This window comes from Metopolophium dirhodum, chromosome 7 (assembly GCF_019925205.1).
Source record: "Metopolophium dirhodum isolate CAU chromosome 7, ASM1992520v1, whole genome shotgun sequence".
Classification (NCBI taxonomy): Eukaryota; Metazoa; Arthropoda; class Insecta; order Hemiptera; family Aphididae; genus Metopolophium; species Metopolophium dirhodum.
In genome coordinates this window covers 11912581-11936882 of record NC_083566.1, presented here as the reverse complement: position 1 = coordinate 11936882, position 24302 = coordinate 11912581, and the positions used below count along the sequence as shown (strand labels likewise).

At 30.2% G+C, this 24302-nt stretch overlaps 1 protein-coding gene across 1 annotated transcript; it reads right to left on the bottom strand.

Moving 5' to 3' along the window:
• Window positions 1–408: 408 nt before the first annotated feature.
• On the bottom strand, window positions 409–13688 carry LOC132949231 (facilitated trehalose transporter Tret1-like). Its single transcript, XM_061020011.1, has 4 exons — window positions 13030–13688; window positions 6900–7035; window positions 3743–3928; window positions 409–2433 (listed from the first exon to the last, which is right to left on the bottom strand). Exons 1-4 carry the CDS (start codon window positions 13084–13086, stop codon window positions 1322–1324), a joined length of 1491 nt encoding a protein of 496 aa, XP_060875994.1. The 5' UTR covers window positions 13087–13688; the 3' UTR covers window positions 409–1321.
• Between the last annotated feature and the right edge of the window lie 10614 nt (window positions 13689–24302).

Here is a 24302-nt window from a genome sequence, read left to right as displayed (position 1 = left end):
GATGTGAATAGTCAGTAATCAATATAATTTAGTCTTCTGACTGCAATAATCATTACATTGGAATCATTTTTTTAACCGCATTACTTACCTACTTCAATTGTATTCGTATCATTGCAATGCGAATAAATTCATAAATGGTTTGTGTTATACGCAAATGCATTCTCTAAGATATCTGATAATTTTTTAATTTTAATTTTTAAAACACCGTGGCTCTTGATACAAGATGTTTATTTGATTTATTTAGTAATATTATACCTAGGTATTTAGATCTCAAAATAGTTTTTTTCTATATTAATGCATATAACATATAGTATTTATTATTGTGTAGCTATACAAAGAAGATTAGCGCGTATGCACATTTGTAGTAATAAGTTAACGACAGGATAAAAAAAAAGGTAATGATTCCAGATATTTAGTATTATGCTGTATTTTTATCAATATATAATACAGGTAATAAATTATTTTATAAAAAATGTACATGATATATAACATTAATTGATTTTACATAATTTGCCTAACAATAAAATAATATCACAAGTTTGTTTTATTTACAATTTAGGCAATATCATTATAGAATAAATAAATTGATAAATACTTAACTATACAGGTATAAAATAACATAAACTGTTATTTGATTTCAATCACATATCGCTATGACGCTATCATGCACGATGACGTGTATAATAGCCGTATTAAAGGTATATAGGTAACACAATATAATATAATAAATATTTATATTACTAGTTTTCATTAAGTCCATTAACGCCACATAAAATATAAAAATATATAGATAATAGGAGAATTTACACTCGATCTCTATATGTCTTCTTACAATATTTTTATGTCGATAAACAAAAAATAAATAATAAAAATAGGTGTTTCAATATCTTTGTGGGTGTATGTGTGTGTGTGTGTGTGTGTGTGTGTGTGTGTGTGTCTGATACCACTGATACCAGCTAATTAGCTAAAGTACAAAAAATCGAATTGACTTTGGTGTGTTATAGGTACCTACACTCATTGGCGGACGAATTTCATTTCCGATAACAACATGTGCGAACACGACACTCGAAAAGAAACAGAAAAAACGAAATAGGCTGAGTCATAAGTAGTACTTACACTAGGTACCTACAGGTAATTCGTGCGTCGCGCATCATCGTAAGTTACCTGTCCAGAGCTGTGCCCTTCAGTCCAAATAGTCGACGTGAACGACTACCACGTGGTATAGGTAAAATTATTTTGATCGAAATCGATGGTAAGTATAGTTTTTTTACGACACGTCGCTGCAGTTGTAGGTAATGCCTAACGTGTAGTGTCGCGGTGGTTATTTGTGACATACGTCCACTAACGAACTAATGGTGTACACCGCGGAAGAGTCGTTAGGCTTGAACTTTTTTTCCAGGTATTCAGTGCCTTTGGTCACTTTATGCTCGCCACTGTTGAATAGTTTCTCGATCTGGACCAGCGTCTTGCCCCGCGTTTCCGGCAGGAACGCGGCCACGAAGCACGCGGCGACCGCGGCCGCGGCCGAGAACAGCCACATGATCTGATCGTTGGTCAGCGCCGTCATCAAGCCTGGTGACATTTTAACAGTGACGAATATGAAGAAGTAGCCCAGCGACGGAACCAGGCCGCCCATTATGCCGCGGACTTTGAGCGGGAACAGCTCGCCGATCATCATCCACGGCAGCGGCACCATGCCCAGCATGCTGACGCTGACGTTGAACAGGATGCACGCCAGCGGAACCCACCCGTACGGCCTGGCATCGACCGACAGCGGGCCGTACGCCGACTCGTAGGCGCCGCACGCGGCCATCGACACGGCCATCAGGATGGCCGACGCCATGGCCATCGTCCGGCGGTTCACGTGCTGTATGCACACGGACCCGGTGACGCTCATGACCAGCCGTAACACCGCGACCGCTATCGACGCCACGTTGCTGTCCACCGTTGAGCCGGCCACTTGGAAAAAGTTGACCGCATAGTACAGTATTATGTATATGCCACTGGCCTCCTGCAGCACGAAGAAGCACACCAGTATAAGGAACGGTTTCCAGACGGCGGGCGCCGTGAAGTCTCGGAGTGTGGGCGCGGTGGACCCATTGCCGTCGTCCAGGTTGTTTAGGATCTCAGCCAGTTCCTTGTCGGCCAGCGACGGTTTCCGGCGCAGCCACATCAGTGACTTGCCGGCGTCCGCCACGCGGCCCTTGGACGCGAGCCACGATGGTGACTCCGGCGTCAAATTTACCGACAGGAAGCTCAGGAACGACGTCAGGGCGCACAGGATGCTGACCACCTGCCACGGCATGATCGACCCCAGGGAGTAGACGATGAGAACCCCGATAGACACGAAAATCGGCCCAAACGACGATAGAACCCCTCGGTGTTTAGCCAAGCTCACTTCGGCTACGTAAACGTAACAAGCTGACGACATGCCTATGTTTAGGAAATTGATTTAAAAACAAAACGAAAAACAATTTAATCAACTTGTTACAATAAATATATGGGTATGTTAATAACCCACATTTGTCCCTACGCATTAGACCATAATATTGTGATAAGTAAGGCCCGGATTTCAATGCGAAGTGCATATTTTTTTGGTTGCTCATACACAATGCTTTCTAAGTACATAATTCGTTTCATATAACGAGGGTTTGAATGCTACGAATTTAATTTGTTTGCATTTTCTAACGTTTTTTCATTTTTGGAGCATTTTAAACATTATTGGGTAATTTTGTTGGTTTTTAATGCATATTTGTTCAATATAGATATGAAATTTAGCTAAAGATAAATTATTTTCTTGATATTTAAGAAGGCTTATCGGGTTTTTCATACACATTGTCAATTTTTTTTTTCGTTTCAATTTTTATTTTATCTTAATTTATTATAACCTGTGGAGCGGCACCCATATTCGGTCAAATAACAAATAATCAGTCAGTTCGTGTTACATCATAGCAGCATCATAGAAGTCAATATTTCAAATTTTCAGTTTTTTTAAATAAAATAATAAATTAATAAATAATAATTATATCTCATTTATAAATTACAATTTGTACAAAAAAAAAATATATGGCATTTTTAAGGTCATTTTTGTGGTAAAATACATTTCTTAAGGGCATTTTTGGCTATTTTTTAGAGCATATTTGTATGGTTTTAAATGCATTGAAATCCGGGCCCTAGTGATAAGTAAAGTATGATAACGTAGGTGCATATTATAACGATTCGTGTTCAGCAGAACCAATTTTCACAAGTTAGTTTTAATATATATAAGACAGAATTGACCGATTCTCAACTTAAAAGTAAGAACCATTATCCATGTTAATTTTTTTTTTAAATTTTTATGATATTTTAATGTTTAAGCAAGTTAAAAGTATAAAAATATGTATGTAAAATATTTTAATTTAAAATGCTCATAAAATCGCTAAAAATTAAAATACCGTAAAAATCTGACGTACGAACTCAGATAATATTCTTATATTACCTTTCCGTTTAATAATATTTCGATCCACTTTAGTATAAACTATAATGCTAACAACACAATATTGGTTCTGCCGAACGCAGATGCTTTGATGTATACGTTTTCAAGACTGAGACAATTGCACGTCATGTGGGTGTGATGTCCTCTTAAAACTTTGTTATATGAGTATAATATGACATCCTCTTAAGCAACAATATAAAAAACTATTTTCAACTATTTTCTATTGTTTGAAAGAATGCGTACAAAAGTTATGATAATTTTGCTTACCGATAGCCACTCCTGATATGAATCGACCCAGACATAAAAACGTTATGTCTGTAGACAATCCAATTATTGTCCAACCAATTAAGAATGGTATAGACGTCAATTGAACTGTTGTTTTTCTTCCTAAGGTCTGCATGAAAACTCCTGACATCAACGCTCCTAGAGGATTTGATATGACCCCCAAACTGGCTGTAAAAAAATAAAATAAAAAAAATAAAAAAATACTTGACATCGGTATATTTTAAAACATATCTGCAGTATGATTAGAACATTTTTCTGGCTGTACAGTTGACAGGTAAAAAACTATCATTAAGATTTATAATATGTTCATATATAGGTAATACATTGTTACATAGCCAAATATGCAATTGAATTTATCTATATTGTCTATTTTATTATTTCTATAGATGAAACTTATTATTTAGTCATTATACATATTTTTGAGTAAGTAATGTGAGAAGAAACTCAAAAATCTTAAAATCTGCAGTGTTAGTATAATTATAGCGGTATAATTTATTAAAATATTGTAATTTGTAACTATAATTTATAACTTAATTTTCAGACAAAGGGCTGGCGTGTGTTTCTAATTTCTACAGTCAAACAGTTTTTAGACGAACACATTTAAGACGTATTACATAAAGTTCTGCATTTGGGTTGAAAGATCGCATTCAATTAACCATAAGTATAGCGACGGGCCAACCACTCGGGCATATCAATCATGTGTCATTATTAAGCCAATAATTGCGCGTGCTAATGCGGACAGGAACTTTCATATTTTTTTCTTTGCCGTTTTGCAAATTATATTTATTGCGCGCGATTGTTATCGAACGTTTATACCGGACAACCTTGACCGCAACCTGGAGACACCTCGAACCCGGGATAGATAATGACATTGCTCTTAATGATTGAGATTATGGTCTGCGGGCTCTGCGGCTAGAGCGAAAGTAAATCACATATGGAACGCATATGTATGATTGGTACATATAATCTGTTTCAGAATAATAGATAGCATATACTACCGAATCGTTTCCTTATTGGCATAGGTGTAGGTATATACTGTGTAATATATAATATTATACTGCCGTCAAAATCCGTGAAATCACGAATAGAAGTTTGGAAATTATGGTATAATAATATATTATGATAAACTGAGTGTATTTTTATGAAATAGTGTTGTATCTAAATGCACTCATCAAGTACAAATAAGAAAAAAAAAACGACAAATCGATTTCTGAAAACAATTATATTATATTGTTTAGCGTATCTACCCATATGTTCATTGATCGACCGGTATTTTCAATTTAATATATTATGGCGTACAGCAAATCATTATTGGACATTTATGTAACCGGTTGTTTTTTTATTTCTGTTCAAGACGTCTTTCATTAACACTTCGATTTACAGCTGTATTGACGAAGCCTATTGTGGTCGTTTTTATCCAAGTACGTTCGGCGTGACCCGCAATAATATGTACCAATATAGGTAGTGTGTGACACGAAACTCATTACGCTCGCGGTTTATTATGTTGATTAACGGAAGGCATCTACCTGTATACAGGGTGTCCTCCGCCAGTAAACTGTAGGTATTATTAATTAGAATTACTGATATTTCGAACCACTGACGGATTCTGAATTTTAACCGGCCCTGGAGAATTTTGTTTCACAGGCCCAAAACGCCATAAATTCAAAAAATGTTGTGGAAATGTAGTGAAAGTAAAAAATAATAATAATTTTAGTTGGGTTAAGTATATGATTTAATATTCCTAATCTTGTGTAATTACATACATGGACCATACAAGTATTATAGTTATATAATATATATATTATATATCAATAAATTATGTCATATTCAAGTTTAGATATGTTATTATATGACACAAGACGTTATAAATATTTGTGATATACGGATGATAGCACATTATACAAATTACAAAATTTAAAAAGGTAAAACGCACTTGGTTGTCCAAAACTTAATATGACAGTTTTTTATTTAAGAAATCACTACTATTTTGTATTATGTCAATAATTTCTTCTGAGTCTATACCATGTACCTATGTACTTTGGTAATATCCAGTTACCAAGATAATATCGGGTACACCATGAAATTGACTAGAGTTGTCTTTACTCATAGATAATAAAGAAATTAAATTAAATAATTTTTTTATCATCGAGTAAAGACATAGATTTGTCTTTACTCGAGTACTCGACTTATTCTATGTCTCTACTACACTGTGAGTATATTTTCCGGTTAAAACGTAGGCCACGCCCCCCCCCACTACACATATCTCACGACACAACCACAGATATATAAAACAATTATTTGTTTTATACATAGGTTTTATATAATATTATTGGACATGACATATTTAATCACCTTATCATAATTCGTCGGGCAACCATAATATTATCTTAAATCGTGATCGTTTTTCTCCCTATTATCAACGATAAATGCACAATAGTACTATGCGTTATAGGTAATAAAAATATTTTTATGATAAAATAATAATTTTAAAAATTTTAATTTTAAGCATAAAATAAATTATAAAATTACTTTCATGATTCATAGAATCATGACCGGGCTCCTGCCCATTCGGAAACTTCCCGGCCTTCCAGTGGCACAATCCGCCATAGATTCCAACACTAGTGTAATATAGGTAAGGTACATCAAATGAAACCACTTTTATTATAATTTTCAGTATTTTTCGGGGTTTCGTATTAAAAATAAACAAAACGTTAGTGTTGTTGTTAGGTACTAAAAATTTTCGGCGCAAATCGAAAGATGTATACAATTATTAAATTTCAACAAGTACTCGTCTACCTCATGTATGTCGTATGTTCATATACGAGCTGCAGGATGCATTCGGATAGCGAGATACCCTATCGCCATCTTCCCAAGCTGCTGTATATTATTATACTATATGGTATGCATACTATACCTAATACATTCAAGTTAATCTTAATATTGTGATTTCATGTATTGTCTGTCATTGTAATTATTGTCGTGTATTTAAATTTTAAATCATATTATATTCAAAGGGCTTCGGCCCGTAAAATAAATGAACTAATAAATAATACGTCCGAGTAGGCACTGTGTAATCAGTAATATTAATTTGTGTAAGTGCTAGGTAATGCAGCTATTATACTCGTTGTTTTCGCCTCACCTATCCACGACGCTTCCACGTTGTTCACCAAAATGGAACTATTGGAGTCGAGGAGTTGCGGAAGGAGAACCGCCGAGAACCCCTGACACATGCCCACGGAAATTGAATTGACATGGGCAGCCACGGCGGACATGATCTGCAAATCGAAAGCGCATATTATAACATAATAATATATTATATACCTATATGAATATACATCAGGTGCAACATATTACATATCGCACCAATTTTTTTCTATTGCTGCACTAATCTAGTTATAATGGATGAGACGACTTAATTTCAATTAAATTGCTCGCCACTCATAGGTGTATGAACACACGGTGTATGAACTCTGTCCGCATGGGGTTCATTGAAGGACGCTTTGACATAATGTTAGATTAAAAAAAAAAAAGAACCTATAAGTATTTCCTTTTTGGACGCCTTGAACCTTGGCAATTTATGAGTCAATCGCTACCAAGATATTTTTGACATAAGGTAGGTACATTACAAGCTACAATAACACCATGATTGATTGAGTCATAGGCCACACGTGTATAACTGCTATATCAATGTTTGGTGTTTAACAGCTCAGAGCTTATTATAATAAAATTATGCACATAAGTATTATTAATACTTAGCGTCGCTGATATGTACCTATTAGCTTTTCATCGACATAAGTATACGCCCGTGTTCTTTCAATCAGATAATGTGATTACACCCTGTAAAATTATATGGCAGCCACGTTTCCGACTGGCATTGCTGCTCTTACTGGAAAAGTGGAACGGTACGTCGAAAGGTGCGTTTAAAAACGGTGTTGTTTGCACCTGTTTTTCATACCAGTATTAGAGTGATAATGGTATCCAAAATAACAATAATATATTCGAATTACCTAGCGTAATAATGTTTCATTGTTTTCTAAGATTTAATTGTTGTTAATTAATTGTATAACTGTACATATAATAACATATTGCAAAACTAAACGCACTAATGATAAACGAATCTGTTGAAATGCGTAGCTTATGAATTATGATACACTCCTGTGTAGCATAGTTTTGTAATATTATATCAGTAAAATAATAACATCCGTTCCAACGAAAAACATACCTGCGAATTTGTAAAAGAAAAAAATGGCAGAATGTGTACATCTTGTTCCAATTTGCGAGCAATGTTATTTATGAGAGTATTGGAGGTTGAAAAGTGAGGACAAAAAATGGGTCACGGACTTGTCAACGTAGAACTCATCGTTTTCGTGATTGTGTGTGCTGACTTGCAGTGTGATGCAGTCCTACGTGAAATTCGGATTATATAACATCATTTTAACTCGTGCTTAGAAAAATTACGACGAAGGTTCTTATATTAATATCGCTTGGGCTCGGCGCTAACGGTATACCCATTTGCCGGTGTATATAGCGTACACTCTTTTAGACCCGTCGAGAGATTTCCCGCACGTCTTAGTAGTAATACTTATGAAATTCAGAACATAATTCGACGTCCAAGATATCCACACATCATATCCGGTAAAACATTTCTAAGAATAATCAGTTTATTTTATATATGCATTGCACAAGGACACGATATCATAATGGTATTAAGTACGCTCGCCTAACCTAACCTCCATATATACGTGCACTTGTATCAACATTTCGGGTTCTCTTTACCGGATTTACCCCCTGCTATGACCATAACAATTTAATCACACGACGTATATTTGCGTTAATAAGTTGGTACGTAGTATAAAATTGAAAATATATTGTGAAAATTGAAAATAAACCAATTATGCGTTATGACTTGTGAGTTATGATTATGGCGATATTGCACAGTATAGTAATTGTATAACCTTTGTTTTTTCAATCACGTTTCTTCGACATTTGTCGTACTTATCGATGTATTATTAAAGCATCGGGCGAATAATTTTCTCATATGTACAGTGCAAAGTCGATAACAAACGAGAGAGTCGAGAAAAGATTTGATCAATGCCTAAAAAATATATATGTACATTTATTATAATATAGGTGCGTAATAATATATAATATGAACATTAGTACTTACGCACACATTTTATTAAACGTATAATACAACGTTATAAACGTGATAAAATAGTATAATAATGCATTAGTGTATAATATTTTGTGTCTTATGTTTATATTATATTTCTTTGACCGGTTCCCTTGCAACTATATATACTTGTGTATGATGACTGATGAGTGATAAGGTCAATGTCGTTACTATATTATATTATTTCCGTTTAGCTAAAATAATTTTGATTTCTGTAATTTTAGGTTTATACTTTGTTGTTTAATCTATTAAAAAGTACAAGTTAGAAAATTTGACAAAATCTTTATACATACTACCTAGGTATATAATATATAGTTGTCAAGTTATTATAATATGTCATAAATTCATAACTTTAAACTTATACATATTATACTATTATATCGTTACATCAACCTAGAAATTTCAATACCCGTAGAATATACATTATATATATATAAATATATATTGGAGGATTTCAGTCGATGGACAAGTAATTAACGACCGTAATGAGTAGAACATTACATATGTATTTGACATATAAGAACATGAAAGATATTATCATAAATTATTACAACACTATTTTTTTTAATTTAACGATTTTACTTGGGAAGTTATTATATTGTCATATTGTATTTATGTAGTTTTTTCTTATTAGCGTTACTATAATTACAAATTAAGTTACACAATAAGTTAGTATTTCTGAAATTGTTCAAATATTATAATAGTGTGTCGTACCTGCTAACACTCTGTCGATGTTTTAATTGATTCATAAAAAATATATCACCATTAGAACATTTAGATCACATTAAAGAAATGTACCTAATCAAATATGTAAATACTAAAATACTAAATACTACCTTGTATATTATATAATATTGCTTTATTGAACAACATCGTTTTAAGTTTTGAAAGGCACAATCAAATAGGTTTTATTGTACTTGTTAATTGTTCTTCATATTATTGTATGCCATAGCCTAAAAAAATAAGTACCTACGGAAATTTAATACCTACCTATACTTGTCCTAAATACCTACCTACCTACCTCATGTATCTAAACAAATCAGTCACTTTTGTGCTCTATGCAATACAACAAACGGTTTTTGGTCTATTGTTAAGTTAGGTGAGCAAACCGTTAAATAATATAACATGATACCTACAAATACTAATATTTGATTTTTGTTTTAATACATTATTAAATTATTTACACAATCTGATAATTAAAATATTAAACTAATACGAAAATAGACTAAATGTTTAAATAAGGTATTCATAGAATATTAAAAATTATCAGTACCGATTTATTATAAAATTGTTTTTTGTATTACATAAGATAAGTAAAGTCGTACAGAATTAGATTATTTATAATAATAATATTATAAAAGTCATATTTGTTTGAAAACTGATGGCAAATTATTATTGAACCTGTTAGATCTATTTTATCTGTACAGTGAGTATGTGTACTGAACATAATATACCTCAAATATTACATTATCATGCATCACCTTATATAAATGAATTTTTAATTGCGTACATTTAACAATGTTTGAATTTTTTAATTTAAAGTAGGTAATGTATTATATATAAATGTTGGTAACTGAAGTCAAATTTTTCTAAGACTATCATAAAACTTCGTAACAACATTGGATATTAACGGTTTATTTTTCTATTAATTGTAATGTTTTTTTTTTAATCTAGTCAATATTTATATGCATTTAAAATCATTGATTCATACAATTAACAATATGTTTTGAAACTATGTTTGTTCATTGTGGTTATTTTACCATTTTGTTTCGTAACTTTTAAGTGATTTTTAAGCAGAGAACCTCATAAATTAATGAGTTGGTCATTTTAAATACTAACCGAATACTTATTATATTTTATGGAAATGTATGTATCAAATCTTATACATAAATGTTAATATGATTCATTTTATGTATCGTATTTTAAATTATTTTCATACACAATTTGTTCTTATACGTAGGTAAGGTTATGTAACATTAGAAAAAATGATGAAATATAAAAGTATAATTAAACATTTATTTTAATTTTTATTTAATTAATTTTCATATTATTTCAGTTAGCTGTACCTAGGTACTAAGATATAACGTTATAAGTTATATCAAACAATACTTAATTTGTATTCATGCCTAAAAAACATAAAAATAATAATATAAATAAGTGTTTATATTATGGACTATAGTTATAAATTAATTGTATAAATGCAACTAGTCATTAGATAAATCATAAATGCCTATAGATATAATATTAATCACTTGCAGCATGTTGTTAAAAAACTCAGAGGACTTTTTAATACATTTAAAAACGAGTATTTATTTTTTTCACAAATAGTTATTAATTAATGTATATTTCTTAATAAAACTACATTATATATGCTGTAACTTGTAACATATAATATTCGTATAAAAAGGCAGTTGAAAAACAACTGTAATGTCTACTACCTACTTTAAATATACAATAATGGCCAGCTAATAAGCTGAACAACTAATCATGATTCAATAATTATAGATTTCTACTGTTTTAAATACCACATATGTTATATTATAGCAGTTATACAAAAAAAATGTTAACACTATAATATCGTATTTTTAAATCGTTTTCTTAAAAAAAAAAAAAAATAACTAAGTTTTTGCTTCTTATTGTTTGTTTTATGTTTCTATTTTATACTATAAGACTAAGGTTCTGTTTATACATTCTAAGAGTATCTGTCCTATTTAATACCCTATATGAGTAGTTACCGATTTAAGTTATAATATATAATACAATTTTGATGGTTTATTTTCCACTATACATATTGTTTGCCTCGACGATTTATAAAATTACTCAAGATAGTACATTTATTTCTCATAAATCGTTAGAATAAACTTCTCAAAGTAAATATACGCAATAATTATAATAATAATTATTGATGTAATGTGTATCATGATGGATTAGGATTTTCAGACTACACTAAGGACATATTAGGGGACCTCAGTTTTATTTATCAACCTGTCAATTAGCATACAAAATTAATTGTGATTTAAATATTTTTTTTATTTAACTCCTGTATAATGATTAATGAAACGTGGTAGTCAGTGGTAAATCATATTATTTTTATTAAGACACTGTTTCAATGGATAGAATATATCAAAAACAGATGATTTGGTCAAATATTATTTTGAACATTTTTGGTGTTTTATTGTTTAAGGATACCATACATATAAGTACTTAATAGTATATTATAACGCACCTATAATTGTATAATGCATTTATAATTGTACTGCAGTAGCCAGTAGATAATAACTAATAACTGTAGTTGTAATAATATATACGTATTATAATAAGTAGGTAAAAACCAGCTAAAAAAATCTACATCCGTTATGGGTACACATTATTTGTAGTTTGTAGGTAGATGATACAATTGTATTACCTAAATTAATTTATATACATTTTAAGGAGGTGCCTGTGCACCTAATTTATGACAGTTGTTAAGAATCGAAAATTTTTTTTGGAAATGAAACTTTTTGATTACACAGTTAAATTATTTCTTTGAAAAGTGTGCTTCGAACACGGTTAATATTATCGTAGTACTGTGGTAAAACTTAAGGCACAAAGCGTTACAAATATATACACAACTATAAATAAAATTAAATATATTATCTTCTATATATATAAATGTGTGTTGATTATTAAAAATGACAAATGTTGCCAAAACAGTAGGTCAGGAATAATATCGCAGCGAGTACCTACCCAAAAGAGCTTAAAACGTAAGTAACGTATTGTCGACCGCTCATAATATACAGCGATGGACGAATGATTATATGGTAAAACCCGAATGCGGGTATGCGACAACTTACACGAGCCGCTTTGTTAAATGAGAAAAATATAGATTCTACAGGTGTGTGTATACACCCACAAGTGGCGTGCTCAAAATTATTATACTATAGATGAGGGATGTTCTAAAATGCTTTTAAATTTTTAATATATCTATGTATAATATATAATATATGTTTCGGATGTGAAATATAAAATTATGTGAGCCACAACACAATTATTGTTTCCCTCCCCAATTCATTCCCGGGCACGGTACTGATAGTTACGAAAACGTTGTCGTACTCACAGTTCGGCCACATCCCCATTGCCAGGTGTTCCATAACGTCTTGAAGGAATTTTTCATGACCCTTTAAGTCCCGCGGGGTGCCCACCTATGGAGGATACCTTGGCACCACCAGGTCTCATCGGCGACGGCTGAGGCTGCGGTTATGTATTATACGATGAATACGTATTACGATAGACGCACTGTTAAAAAAAAAAAAAACGGATATCGCGACGAGGCAGGCCGAAAAAGACGAACCGTATCTTTAGGAAAGCTCGACGGGCAAAAAAACACACGAAGATATTATATTATATACGATTCGAACGCAGATGTGGTCGGAAACTGTACGCACAAAAATATGGAAATGAAAAAAAAAAAATTCCTTTCCGGATATTATGCAGACGACTGCAGCGTGATTGTCTGTCGTCTCTTTAACGAATTATTCCGGCATCCGACTCGCGCACAATAGTTGTTAAAAGCGGTCTTTACAATAATAGTGTATTGTAATATTATTTTATCACTTTAAAACACACTCCGGCGACGGTTATTATTGTTTTTATTATTATTATTAATTATTTATTATAAAATTATCGTCGTAATAATGTCTCTACAGGCCGATGAGATGCCGACTGTGCCGCGGAGTCGGCGAATGTCGCGTGCCCGAACCGCCGCCGTCGATACGCGCGCGACTCCTACTATTTTTACGTAACGCGGACGGCGGCGTGAAATTTTTTGCATCGCGCGAATTAACGCCGCCCGCCGTGTCCGCTCTAGCGCTATAGTCCGACCCGCGAACAATATGGTAACAGGTCCACGATGACATCATCGTCGTCATCATCACCAGACGCATTATCGTAATTACAAGCGTACACAATAACAGGCTTTTAACAGGCGTATAATATATGTGACCGGGTCTATACCAATGCAGGCGAAACTGTCGTTCGGGCAAGTTAGGCCGTCAAAGTGGCGTTATGATTTCGATTACGATAATATTATAGTAGACGAGAAACTGCGACGCGGTGATCATCAAAAGAGACACATTGGTCAATGCGCGAGACAACCTCGTGAAACGTTTGTCCGCTATAGGTTCACCACTGCAGCTTGTAAAGTAATAATAAAAGCTCGTAATAAATAAAGCTTGTATTAATAATACTCGTGAGTTAAAAACCCGCGAATCTTACGTAAAATGCATGTCACTATAATTTCTACATCATTTATATACATCAACAGTCAATGAGCTCCCTACTTGATTGATAGATGTACAACATTTTTGCATTTTAGGCGTTAGTGCTGCATATTCTTCGAAATGCATTTTTCTGCAAATCATATGGGTAGGTATAAAATTTGATTTTTAGATTGTATTGAAATTTTATTCTTCAGTACTATATCTTAGTTAATAAAATTCTTAAATTGTTACAAACTATAAACATTAGGTAATTCTGAATAATTCCAATGTTAATCCAAAACTTGCCTTATTAAATCTAACTTTTCAATCGAAGGGCGAGCGCAGCAATGGCCAACTCCATCATTTTTTTTTATTAAATTTATAAGAGGTAATGAGATAATTTTGTTTTGAATTAAAAATATTTTAGTGTAACACTGGCCTATGTTGCATTGATATATACTTTATATGTTCCATAATAAAGCAACAATTTCCTGTAAACCCCGAATGGCTAATTGTGCCCATTAATCGGTTGATGGGAATAGGCGTGGCATAGGCCACTGTTGCGCCCGGCACAATTAATATTGAAAGTATTAAAAAGTTCGAAACATCAAATTTATGACAAGTTACAGAAGCATTAGAAATAGGAGAAAGAGTTGAAAATTCTATAAATGTTTTTCCAAAAAAACTAGTGAGGTTATTAAAAACAAATGTGACGACGTTATTTAGCAGAGATATTTGACTAAAATTGTCGAAAGACATTTCTAGAAATAATTCAAGTTGGCCCATTAGTTGTAACAAATTTTTCAATTCAAAATTATTGATCAGAAATATTGGCCAATTTTAAGTATAGACCAGTGACAAGTGTTGATGTAGAGTGCAGTTTTTCTTCATACTGAATAAGTATATAACCTAAAAAATCGTTAGTATAATTTTACAGCAAATATGGGACAAATTGTGGTAAGTTATAGTTTTTCAATTTAATATTAACATTTGTTGTTTAAGTTTAAATATACTATTATAATTTTTTTTCTTAACAAACATTACTACTTTTTGTATGTGTATTTTAAATTTTCTCTTTATATAACTTAATTATACAGGCAATTATAATAATTAATTATTAAGTAAATAAAAATAATTACATTTTATACTGCATATTTCGTATTTATTCTTGCAAATTTTTACTTTTATAAGTGCATAATTTCTAATTATTAGTGCATGAAAATCCCGTCTATATATATATAATTAACCAACTGCAGCTCATTTGAAACTCGATTCATACTAATTTAAATTCTCAGCAAAATATTCTGCTTCATGGAATGTCAAGTTAAAAATGAAGCCACGCTGTTATTCACACAAGTAAAAAACCTGATAAAAATTATACATTTTTTCAAAAATGCTGTTTTGTAATAACTTTAAAGTTCAAATACTCTTGAAAGAATCACCCAGCGTATCAGAATATTAGTACTGTACTATTGCATAATAACTTATTACAATAAAGCTAAAAAATTAGATGTAAGTATGATGTACCTAATGGCTAATTTTTATAGAAGAATTTCAAAAAATCGATGCCTATGAGCATAAATAGGTCGTTTATAAATTATAACACGGATTACGCATATAATATGAAGTAATTAGTATTTGAAATTATTATATTAATACACATATAGTAGGTATGCATTTTTTTGCTGGGCGATACCTTTGGATAATCTCCCAGTTCAAGTTACTCACTGTTTTGTAACATTTGTTTTTTTGACACTCATACTTACATATTGTACGTCTTTATAGATTGCAGTTTTTTTTAATTATTTTAAAATAAAATGTATATTTTTTATGGATGCGATTTTAATCATAAAATTGTGAAAATTTAAATTAAATTAAAAAACTATAATATTATCTACTAAGGATTATAGTTTGCCCAGTCGATTAGATTGATTATAGGACCTATAATATAGGTATAAATGTATAATAAGATTTAGTTTTGTTGACAATCAATTTATTATACTGCATTTAGTTAATAATATTATTTCAACAATTTATAGTTATATTTCACGAACAATAAGACGTAAGAGGGACTATGGGTATTTATTGTTATCACTTATCGTAGTGAAAAAGAACACATATCTATGTAGTTTGTTTATAACGTATTCGTTTATGAGCGACGTAGTTGATAAAAAAAACATGACGTTCAGCGCCGTTTGGACTCCCGAAATTATGTTATATAATAATATGTTATTATACTGATTAATTGAAAAAATTAAATTTACAGGGTTTTTTGTATCGTAATTTCAGCTATAATGGCACTATACTCAAAATATTATATTATGACCTGTGTATTGTGTATAGGTACTATACAATGACGCAACACAGATTTGAGATAACATCTTTTTTTTGTTTTCTTGTAACGTTCACACTTTACGTCTTATACAAGACACAACTTGCTATAAACAGTGATCTGACTTGACCAATTCAAATTTAAAATAATAATAATAATAATATGATGCTATAGTTACATAATGATTGTAATTATTGAACCAATTTATACCCGGTCATTATCTGTGGAGTAGGACAATTATCCGTTCATTATTATCAGGTGGAGATTGCTCCACCCTTACAAAATAAACTATTTTTTAGTACTAACTTTATTTTTCTAAACGAAGGTATAATAAAATACATTTAACATAGGGGTAAAATATAAAGTGAATGAATGAAAAAGATATGATGTAAATTTCATGTTGATTTTTACAAAAAGTAGCATTTTTATGACAAAATATCTAGCCATTTTTTAGTTTCTTATAATCTTATACATTTAATTATGAATTTTTTTTTAAAAATTATATTTATATTTTATTTGTTGTTAAATTCATTTAATTTTTGTATTATTATAATACTATGTTTTATTGCATAAATGAGATGATTAATCAATGCTAAAATATGTACATTTATCGGAATATTTGACATGTATTTTATTTTATTGCACATTAAAACAAATAAAAATAATTTCATACTCACATCGATTAAAAAAACAAATGCGTAAATGATATGTGGCGCCCCACAAAGTAAACTGTCAGTGAGAAATGTAGGTACCTACCTACGCTATGTACCTATACGCTATACCTATGTACGATGTACCTATACCTACACGATTACACACTTGCTCAAGTTTCAATAATTCATAAATTGTAGTCTATGCATTATTATGCTGTTTGACCAAACCAAGTATACCGTACTTTATTATCATTCACACTACGCAGTAATTACAAATGTATTAGAATCGTTAACTTAACACAGCGGCGCTATTCTCAGTACAATGACAAAAAAAAATCGTTCCCCGAACAATGCGGCGCGCCGTACCATAATTACGATTTTACGCTATTATTTAATGTGTAAACATGTTTTTTTAGAACTCTTGCAGTCAAACAAACAATATTTTTCGGTATTTTTACTTAGCAGATGATGACGTGTTGTTGCGTATTTTCATTAGGGGAGAGTTTTATAATTTTTAAGGCCAATTATTGTTTCACTTCAAAAATTATCACACGGTTTATAGGTACACAGTTTTTCAAATATTAGTTAAAACCACAATTGCTTACATTTCTTTTGCATTGACATTTTGCGGTTTTCTATGATTCCTTCAGAGCTATTGAGCAATTTGAAACTAACGTAGTATCAATGTGTAGGTATTTGAGATGCTGCATAAAAAATGTTGAACATTTTTCTCAGGTATAAGTACCCGGAAAATGTGTTTTCTGGAAATAACAAAAAACAATACATTTATTTTATTATTAATTTTTATACGTATAACGAGTATTGCTATGACATAGTAGTGCTATATAGTACCTAATAGTGTGCCATCGGCTGAAAAAAAATTTGCACTTTTTTTTTTTTAATACTCTGTTAAATTTACAAAAACTGAGGATGCATTTTGATTTATTCTATGGACATCACAAGAAAGTTTTTTTATGTTGTTAAGAAATTGTGAAAATATAATAAAACGCCTATAAATAATACCTATTGCCTATTCTACATTTTATGGCAGTTAATTAATTATAAATATACTTATGTTAATTAATAACTAATTATGTACCTACCTAATTACTTATTATTTTGTACTATCAATCCTTATACTAATTTGATTTAATTTCAGTGAATAATAGAATACCTACCTGATTATACCTACTAAGTAAATACCTACTATTTAGTATTAAGTACTTATGACTTATACCACTGTAATAAGGTTGTACGCGCATAAGTTGCATAACTAATGAGGTACCTGCCTACCTTTAATAATTTTTTTTATGTAACAACACATGATGCATACATTTTGTTATTAATCAAACTGAAACTGCAGACGTGTACAATCTAAAAATTAAGTCAAAATACTATATTTAAAGTAGTTCTGAAAGAGTAGCAGCTGTACTTATCATACTCAATAATTATAAATAGAAGGTAGCCTAAAACGGATGTTTAGATCCCTATTGTGTTGTTGATAAGATAAACCGAAATATCTATAGAAATCAATATATTTTATATTTAATACATTACATTTGGATTTATAATGATATTTTAAAAGTAATTATTAAATGATTGTTAAGCATTAATATTTCGCATTTTCGCAATATTTATAAATGTTGCTATACAAAAATTAAACAAAATATTATTGTATACATATCTGATTAAAAATAATTGTTTTAACAATATTTTAACCTTATAGATAATATATCAAAGGAACATGCTAAATGAACCTAACTTTTTATTTTGTAATTCTATATCGCAGTCACGTTTAGAAGTTTGTGATTTGCGTTTTTTGATTGAGCCTTATTTTACCTAATGATTGTATATTATGAAATATGTTTCTTATTCTTCAACTATAATTTGCTACCTATATTATTATAATATTATCAATGTATTAAGCACATATTAACTGATATTATTATAAAAATAATGAATTAGTGTGTTCAATAATATAGTGTTCCATTTGATGTATTTAATAGTTTTATGTTATCACATTGGTATTGATGTATAGAAGGCTAAAATATTTAGTCAATTTACTAGTCACAGTAAAATAATACTAAATAGTGAGAAATAATTATGAAAGCGTTTATTAAAAAATGTTTTTACTAGGATAATTAGGTACCCGTACCTAATAATATTATAGTACGTGGTTGATAACATTCTAGCTGATCCACACGTGTACCTAACACAATCTTATCGTACTCCGTATTATAGCTTCCGACACATACAGTTGTAGTACCTAGCAGCTATCATATCGTTAATGGATCGATTCAATTTATTAATTATTTTAATTAATTCAAATAAATAAATTATTAAACATAATCAATATAATATATTTTCATTATAATAGATTACCAATGTAGGTATATAATGCATGGCACCCGGTGGGATTTTAGAGTTAGAGTTAACCAATATTTAAAAAAAATTAATAGATATTCAGTTAAATTCTTGTTTACAAAAATATGTAGGTTATATGCGATCCATGATCCATATCCGTTATCCATCTATAAAATGTCTCATTCATAATCCGTATAGATTATAGAGTATATAGACTATAGTCAAGTAGTCAACACTCAAGTACTCAACAGACTAATATATTGTACATCTACCTGTTCTAGCTATAATTATAATTGGTTTAAAGTCATAAATGCTCAGTATTCCGGCACTTGTGTAGTCATAATGTCATATATATATATATATATTATACCTAAATTTATTAATTTTATATAAAAGTATCAGTACCTACTTAATATCAATTTCTTGCAATATTAGATTTTAAATATCGTATATCATATACTTATATATATTATATTATAAACTATAATAGTTTTGGGAAAAAAAAACGATCAAATCATATTATTTTAATGTTTTAATAATGATAGGTAATATGAATTTCAAACTTACTTGCTTTGTTTAAACTTACTTGTTTTGTTTTGTTTATTTCAGTAAACGATAACGAGAGCCAGAGGAGAAGTAATATCAATGCGGTTCCTCTAGCTCTCGATACCACGGGGAAAAAAAGTAACACGGATTTCGATATCCATTTAACACATTTACATATTTAACTGAAGTCAATAAGAAAGTTAAAATACATTTTTTTTAAGTAAAAGTATTTTTTAAATAAGTATCAATGAATAAGAATTTTTTTTTTTATTCCTATGGTACAACATTAACTATTAGATTATTAGCTTACAACAAAAAAAAACTTTAGTTTCATATAAATAATTTATCATACTGCAATGGTTTCCTTAGATTAAGTTGTACATATCAACATGTTTTAGAAATGTAATGATTTTGTTGATGTTGTCTAGACTCTTGGGTTGGGCTAAGGGCTTCAAAGAGGTTGTCAGACATTTTTAGGCTTTTTCTGGTTTCTATATATTTTGTAAGAGGTTTTCCGCAGTTTTGGTACATTACAGGTTCTTGAAATAAATTGTCTTTCTATAGTTTTACATAATATTCATTCTTTTCACACATCTATAAATTAAAATACAGTTTAACCAAAAACGTGTTGTCATTATTCATATTGCACATTTTTAGACAACCAACATTACATATTCCATCTTGAAAGTTGAAGCCTTCACTTGTAAAAGCAACCTACCCCAAGGCTTCGTCTTAGCGTTACACTATTTCTAGTCACTCGTATATAAAAACAAAACACAAACCAACAAAAATTTGCATTTTTGCGAATGACATTATGATTTGCGCAGAGGTCGCGTAATACCCTAAGACAACGAAATCGCATATTTTATCTCGACATCGTAACAAAATTTAGAACCAAATTATATATATTATAAATCACAAAACAAAACAAGGCCGTGGATTAGAATTTCAGGGTTTAGAGCAAACTTCCAAAATGGGCCGAGGAGTGGTGCCGAGAGATAATAAACGCATAATATATTTCGCTTTTTTAACAAATAAAAACATCAAACGTCAAAGTTTGATATCAACTTTAAACTCGGTATGCGCACCTATTATAACAGTACGATTACATTATTCATACTACCGAGATTCATATTATAATATATAGAAAAAAATCATTATCATATTTTATTATTATATGATGTGTTTAGCCAGATAGGTAGGTTACTAGGTAGGCTACTTGGTATACACGCACACAACAGTATGAGGAAGTATAATGTACATACGAAAGTGGTTATCCGTCCCCTGGTGTGCGGTTAAGCTGAAGTAAAAAAATGCATGCTATATATTTATACGTCTACACAATATTATAATGATGTTATCATTATATGACTATATGTACAGTGTATAATGGGTAATAAAAATATATTGTTACCATGTAATTGATACTCTATTTAAAATCGTGTTCATGACAATAATAATAATAATAATAATAATAATAAATGACATATTATTCATCATATACCGGAAAGCGCGTGTTTTCTGCACATCAGTTGTTAAACGGTTTTTTCTTCAATTGGATACTTTATTAAATTTCTCCAAACAAAACATTCGTTGACAGGACGGTTGTATTATAGTCCTTATACACTCCTACCACACGTTCAACTATATCCATTCAGGTTATCAATATAAATATATTATATACCTAATATAATATAATAAATATATAATAAGTATTATATAGAGTGATTCACCAAGCGTGCTCACCCCCATTCTTCTTCTAATACATATATACATTTTTTTTTGTATACAATCTATACACAAGTATTTACGCATATGAGCTAATTTTATGATAAAATATATGGTTTTCGAAATTGCTCATTTAGATTGTTTATTATATTGTATTGTTGTAAAATTCTCCAGAGATTTATGGATTGGAATACGATTTTTTCGAGAATTATCAAGAAGACCTATATAATAATATAGAATAATGATGGCTCCCAAAATGTATAGTTAAAATACACATTTTCCTAAATTTACTATAACTATTGTCTTCCTCAAACGTAATACTATTGATTATAAATACTAGTCAATGATAATACGCGTTTAATAATATTGTATTATGAACATTTTTTTTTCAAATAGTCAATCGCCAATTTGTGTAAAATTGTATTCGATAGACACTATACACAGGTATTTAAATTTTCAAAAAATGTAATTTGAAACTATTAATAATGTTTTGTTTAAGAATATTAATTACAAATCGTACCTAATTGCCAATATTTATATTTAAATATTTTACGTCAGCTTTTATTATTCAATAACAATAAATTTAAATGCGATTAAATGATAAATGAATCATCGTCGGATGATATTATAATGTCACTGGGTTAACATGCGTATTATTTTGGTGATTTGACACCAGCCGTGGTTGTTATTTGGTTTCGTATAAAAGATAATAATATTATACGTTTTAAATTAAAAATTTTCAAACGGTTAAGCGTTTAACGTTTGAACATTTGGCGTGAAAGTTTCTCTTCACGTGTATGACAGTGGCGTCAGTGACCGCCACTACGACCGTTGTGCTTGTAATTATTTTAACACAAGTACCCCATGAAAAGACCGCGCGAGACATAATGTAAAAAATAATGTTCGAAATCGGACACTCTCTTCCTTTCAACGATAATTTTCTCTCGTACAAGCTGCAACGATTAACGGTTTAATGTATTTAATAAGTTGTAAATAAATAATAAGACGAATCTAACAATATTTTTTATTTATTTTTTCAATTTAAGGGTCGACAATGGGTGTCTGTTGATTAAATTTATTTTCGTGTAAATTCAAATGGTCATATGCAGTGTTCATCAAAAATTTGGTCCAGAAATTTATTGTAATACATACAAAAACATGTCTGAATTTAAACTCTATATTTTTCAAGCCAACTATACTCAATTTATGTCATCTTTGATACTCGCTATATTATTTGTGTTTTTAACTAAAGACAGACTGAAATTTGTTGTTTACCTACAACTCGCTATTTAATAGGGTTTGAATTTAAAGTAAAGATGAAAATATTTAAATCATCTATCTATTTTGAAATATAAAGCCACAGTTGTTTGTATCAAATACCTACATGCATTTGGTCTAAACTCTCAAGAATATCATGCTGACTATCATAATGGCATGTTATACAGAGTGGTTATCAATCATGCTCACCACTATTTTTTCCATTAATAAACAAAACCATTATCGTGAATCTATATTATCATTAGAACACTAAGTTAAATAATTAAAAAAACAACTCGTTAGAATTTTGATTTTGATACAACAAAATTTTCAAAAAAATATCAGCTCAATAATTTACAGTAAAAAAGAAAGTTCTCGACTTCTCGTTTGAAAAACAGAAGTTTGTATCACTGCAAAACACTACTTAAGTAATATATGACAAAAAATCTCAATAATTTAAAAGTATGATCTTTAATTATATTTATTTAAAAATTCCAAAAATCGAATTTTTGTTGACTCCATTATTGAAGAACAAAATAAGAAGAGATCCTGTAAATAGTATATACCTATACATCATATAAATTTTGGCACGATCTGTCTAATAACAAATATTTCAATGTAAACAATAAATAAATAGCCTATGTAATTAAAAAAAAAAGAAAACGTAATTTTATTTTTTTATTTACCTTTTAAATCGTATTGTATTGTTATTCATAATTCATTATTATTTCTTAAAATTGCATGACCCTTAAAATAAGTTCTATAGCAAAATAACCATTAAACTTCACATAATATAAATTTTGTTTTACATTAATAATTGTTTTTAAATTTTACAAGAAAATAAGAAATGTTTTGACAATGTTTTCTCTTGTCTTTTAAAATATCTTAACCATGTATATTTTTTGAATTTGAATGGGTTGTTTACCATTATTAAAATAGAATAACATATGTATCGTCAACAGATTTAAAAACTTATTATTTAGTTGGCTTAAATCGCCTGTTTTCATATACTAACGGTCAACAGATTTCGCAGGCAGACGTCAGCTGAGTGCGTCATTTATTTAATAACATCGAAATGAAACACATCATAATAAAACACATCTATGACGCAGATAAGTTATAGGTACAATAGGTACATCGTACTTTTTTTTGGTACAACATTTTTAAATTTATATCATCAAAGCTATATGTAATGGTCTTAAAATTTCAGTTTAAAAATTTCAAAAAATACTGAAATACAGTATAATGTTAC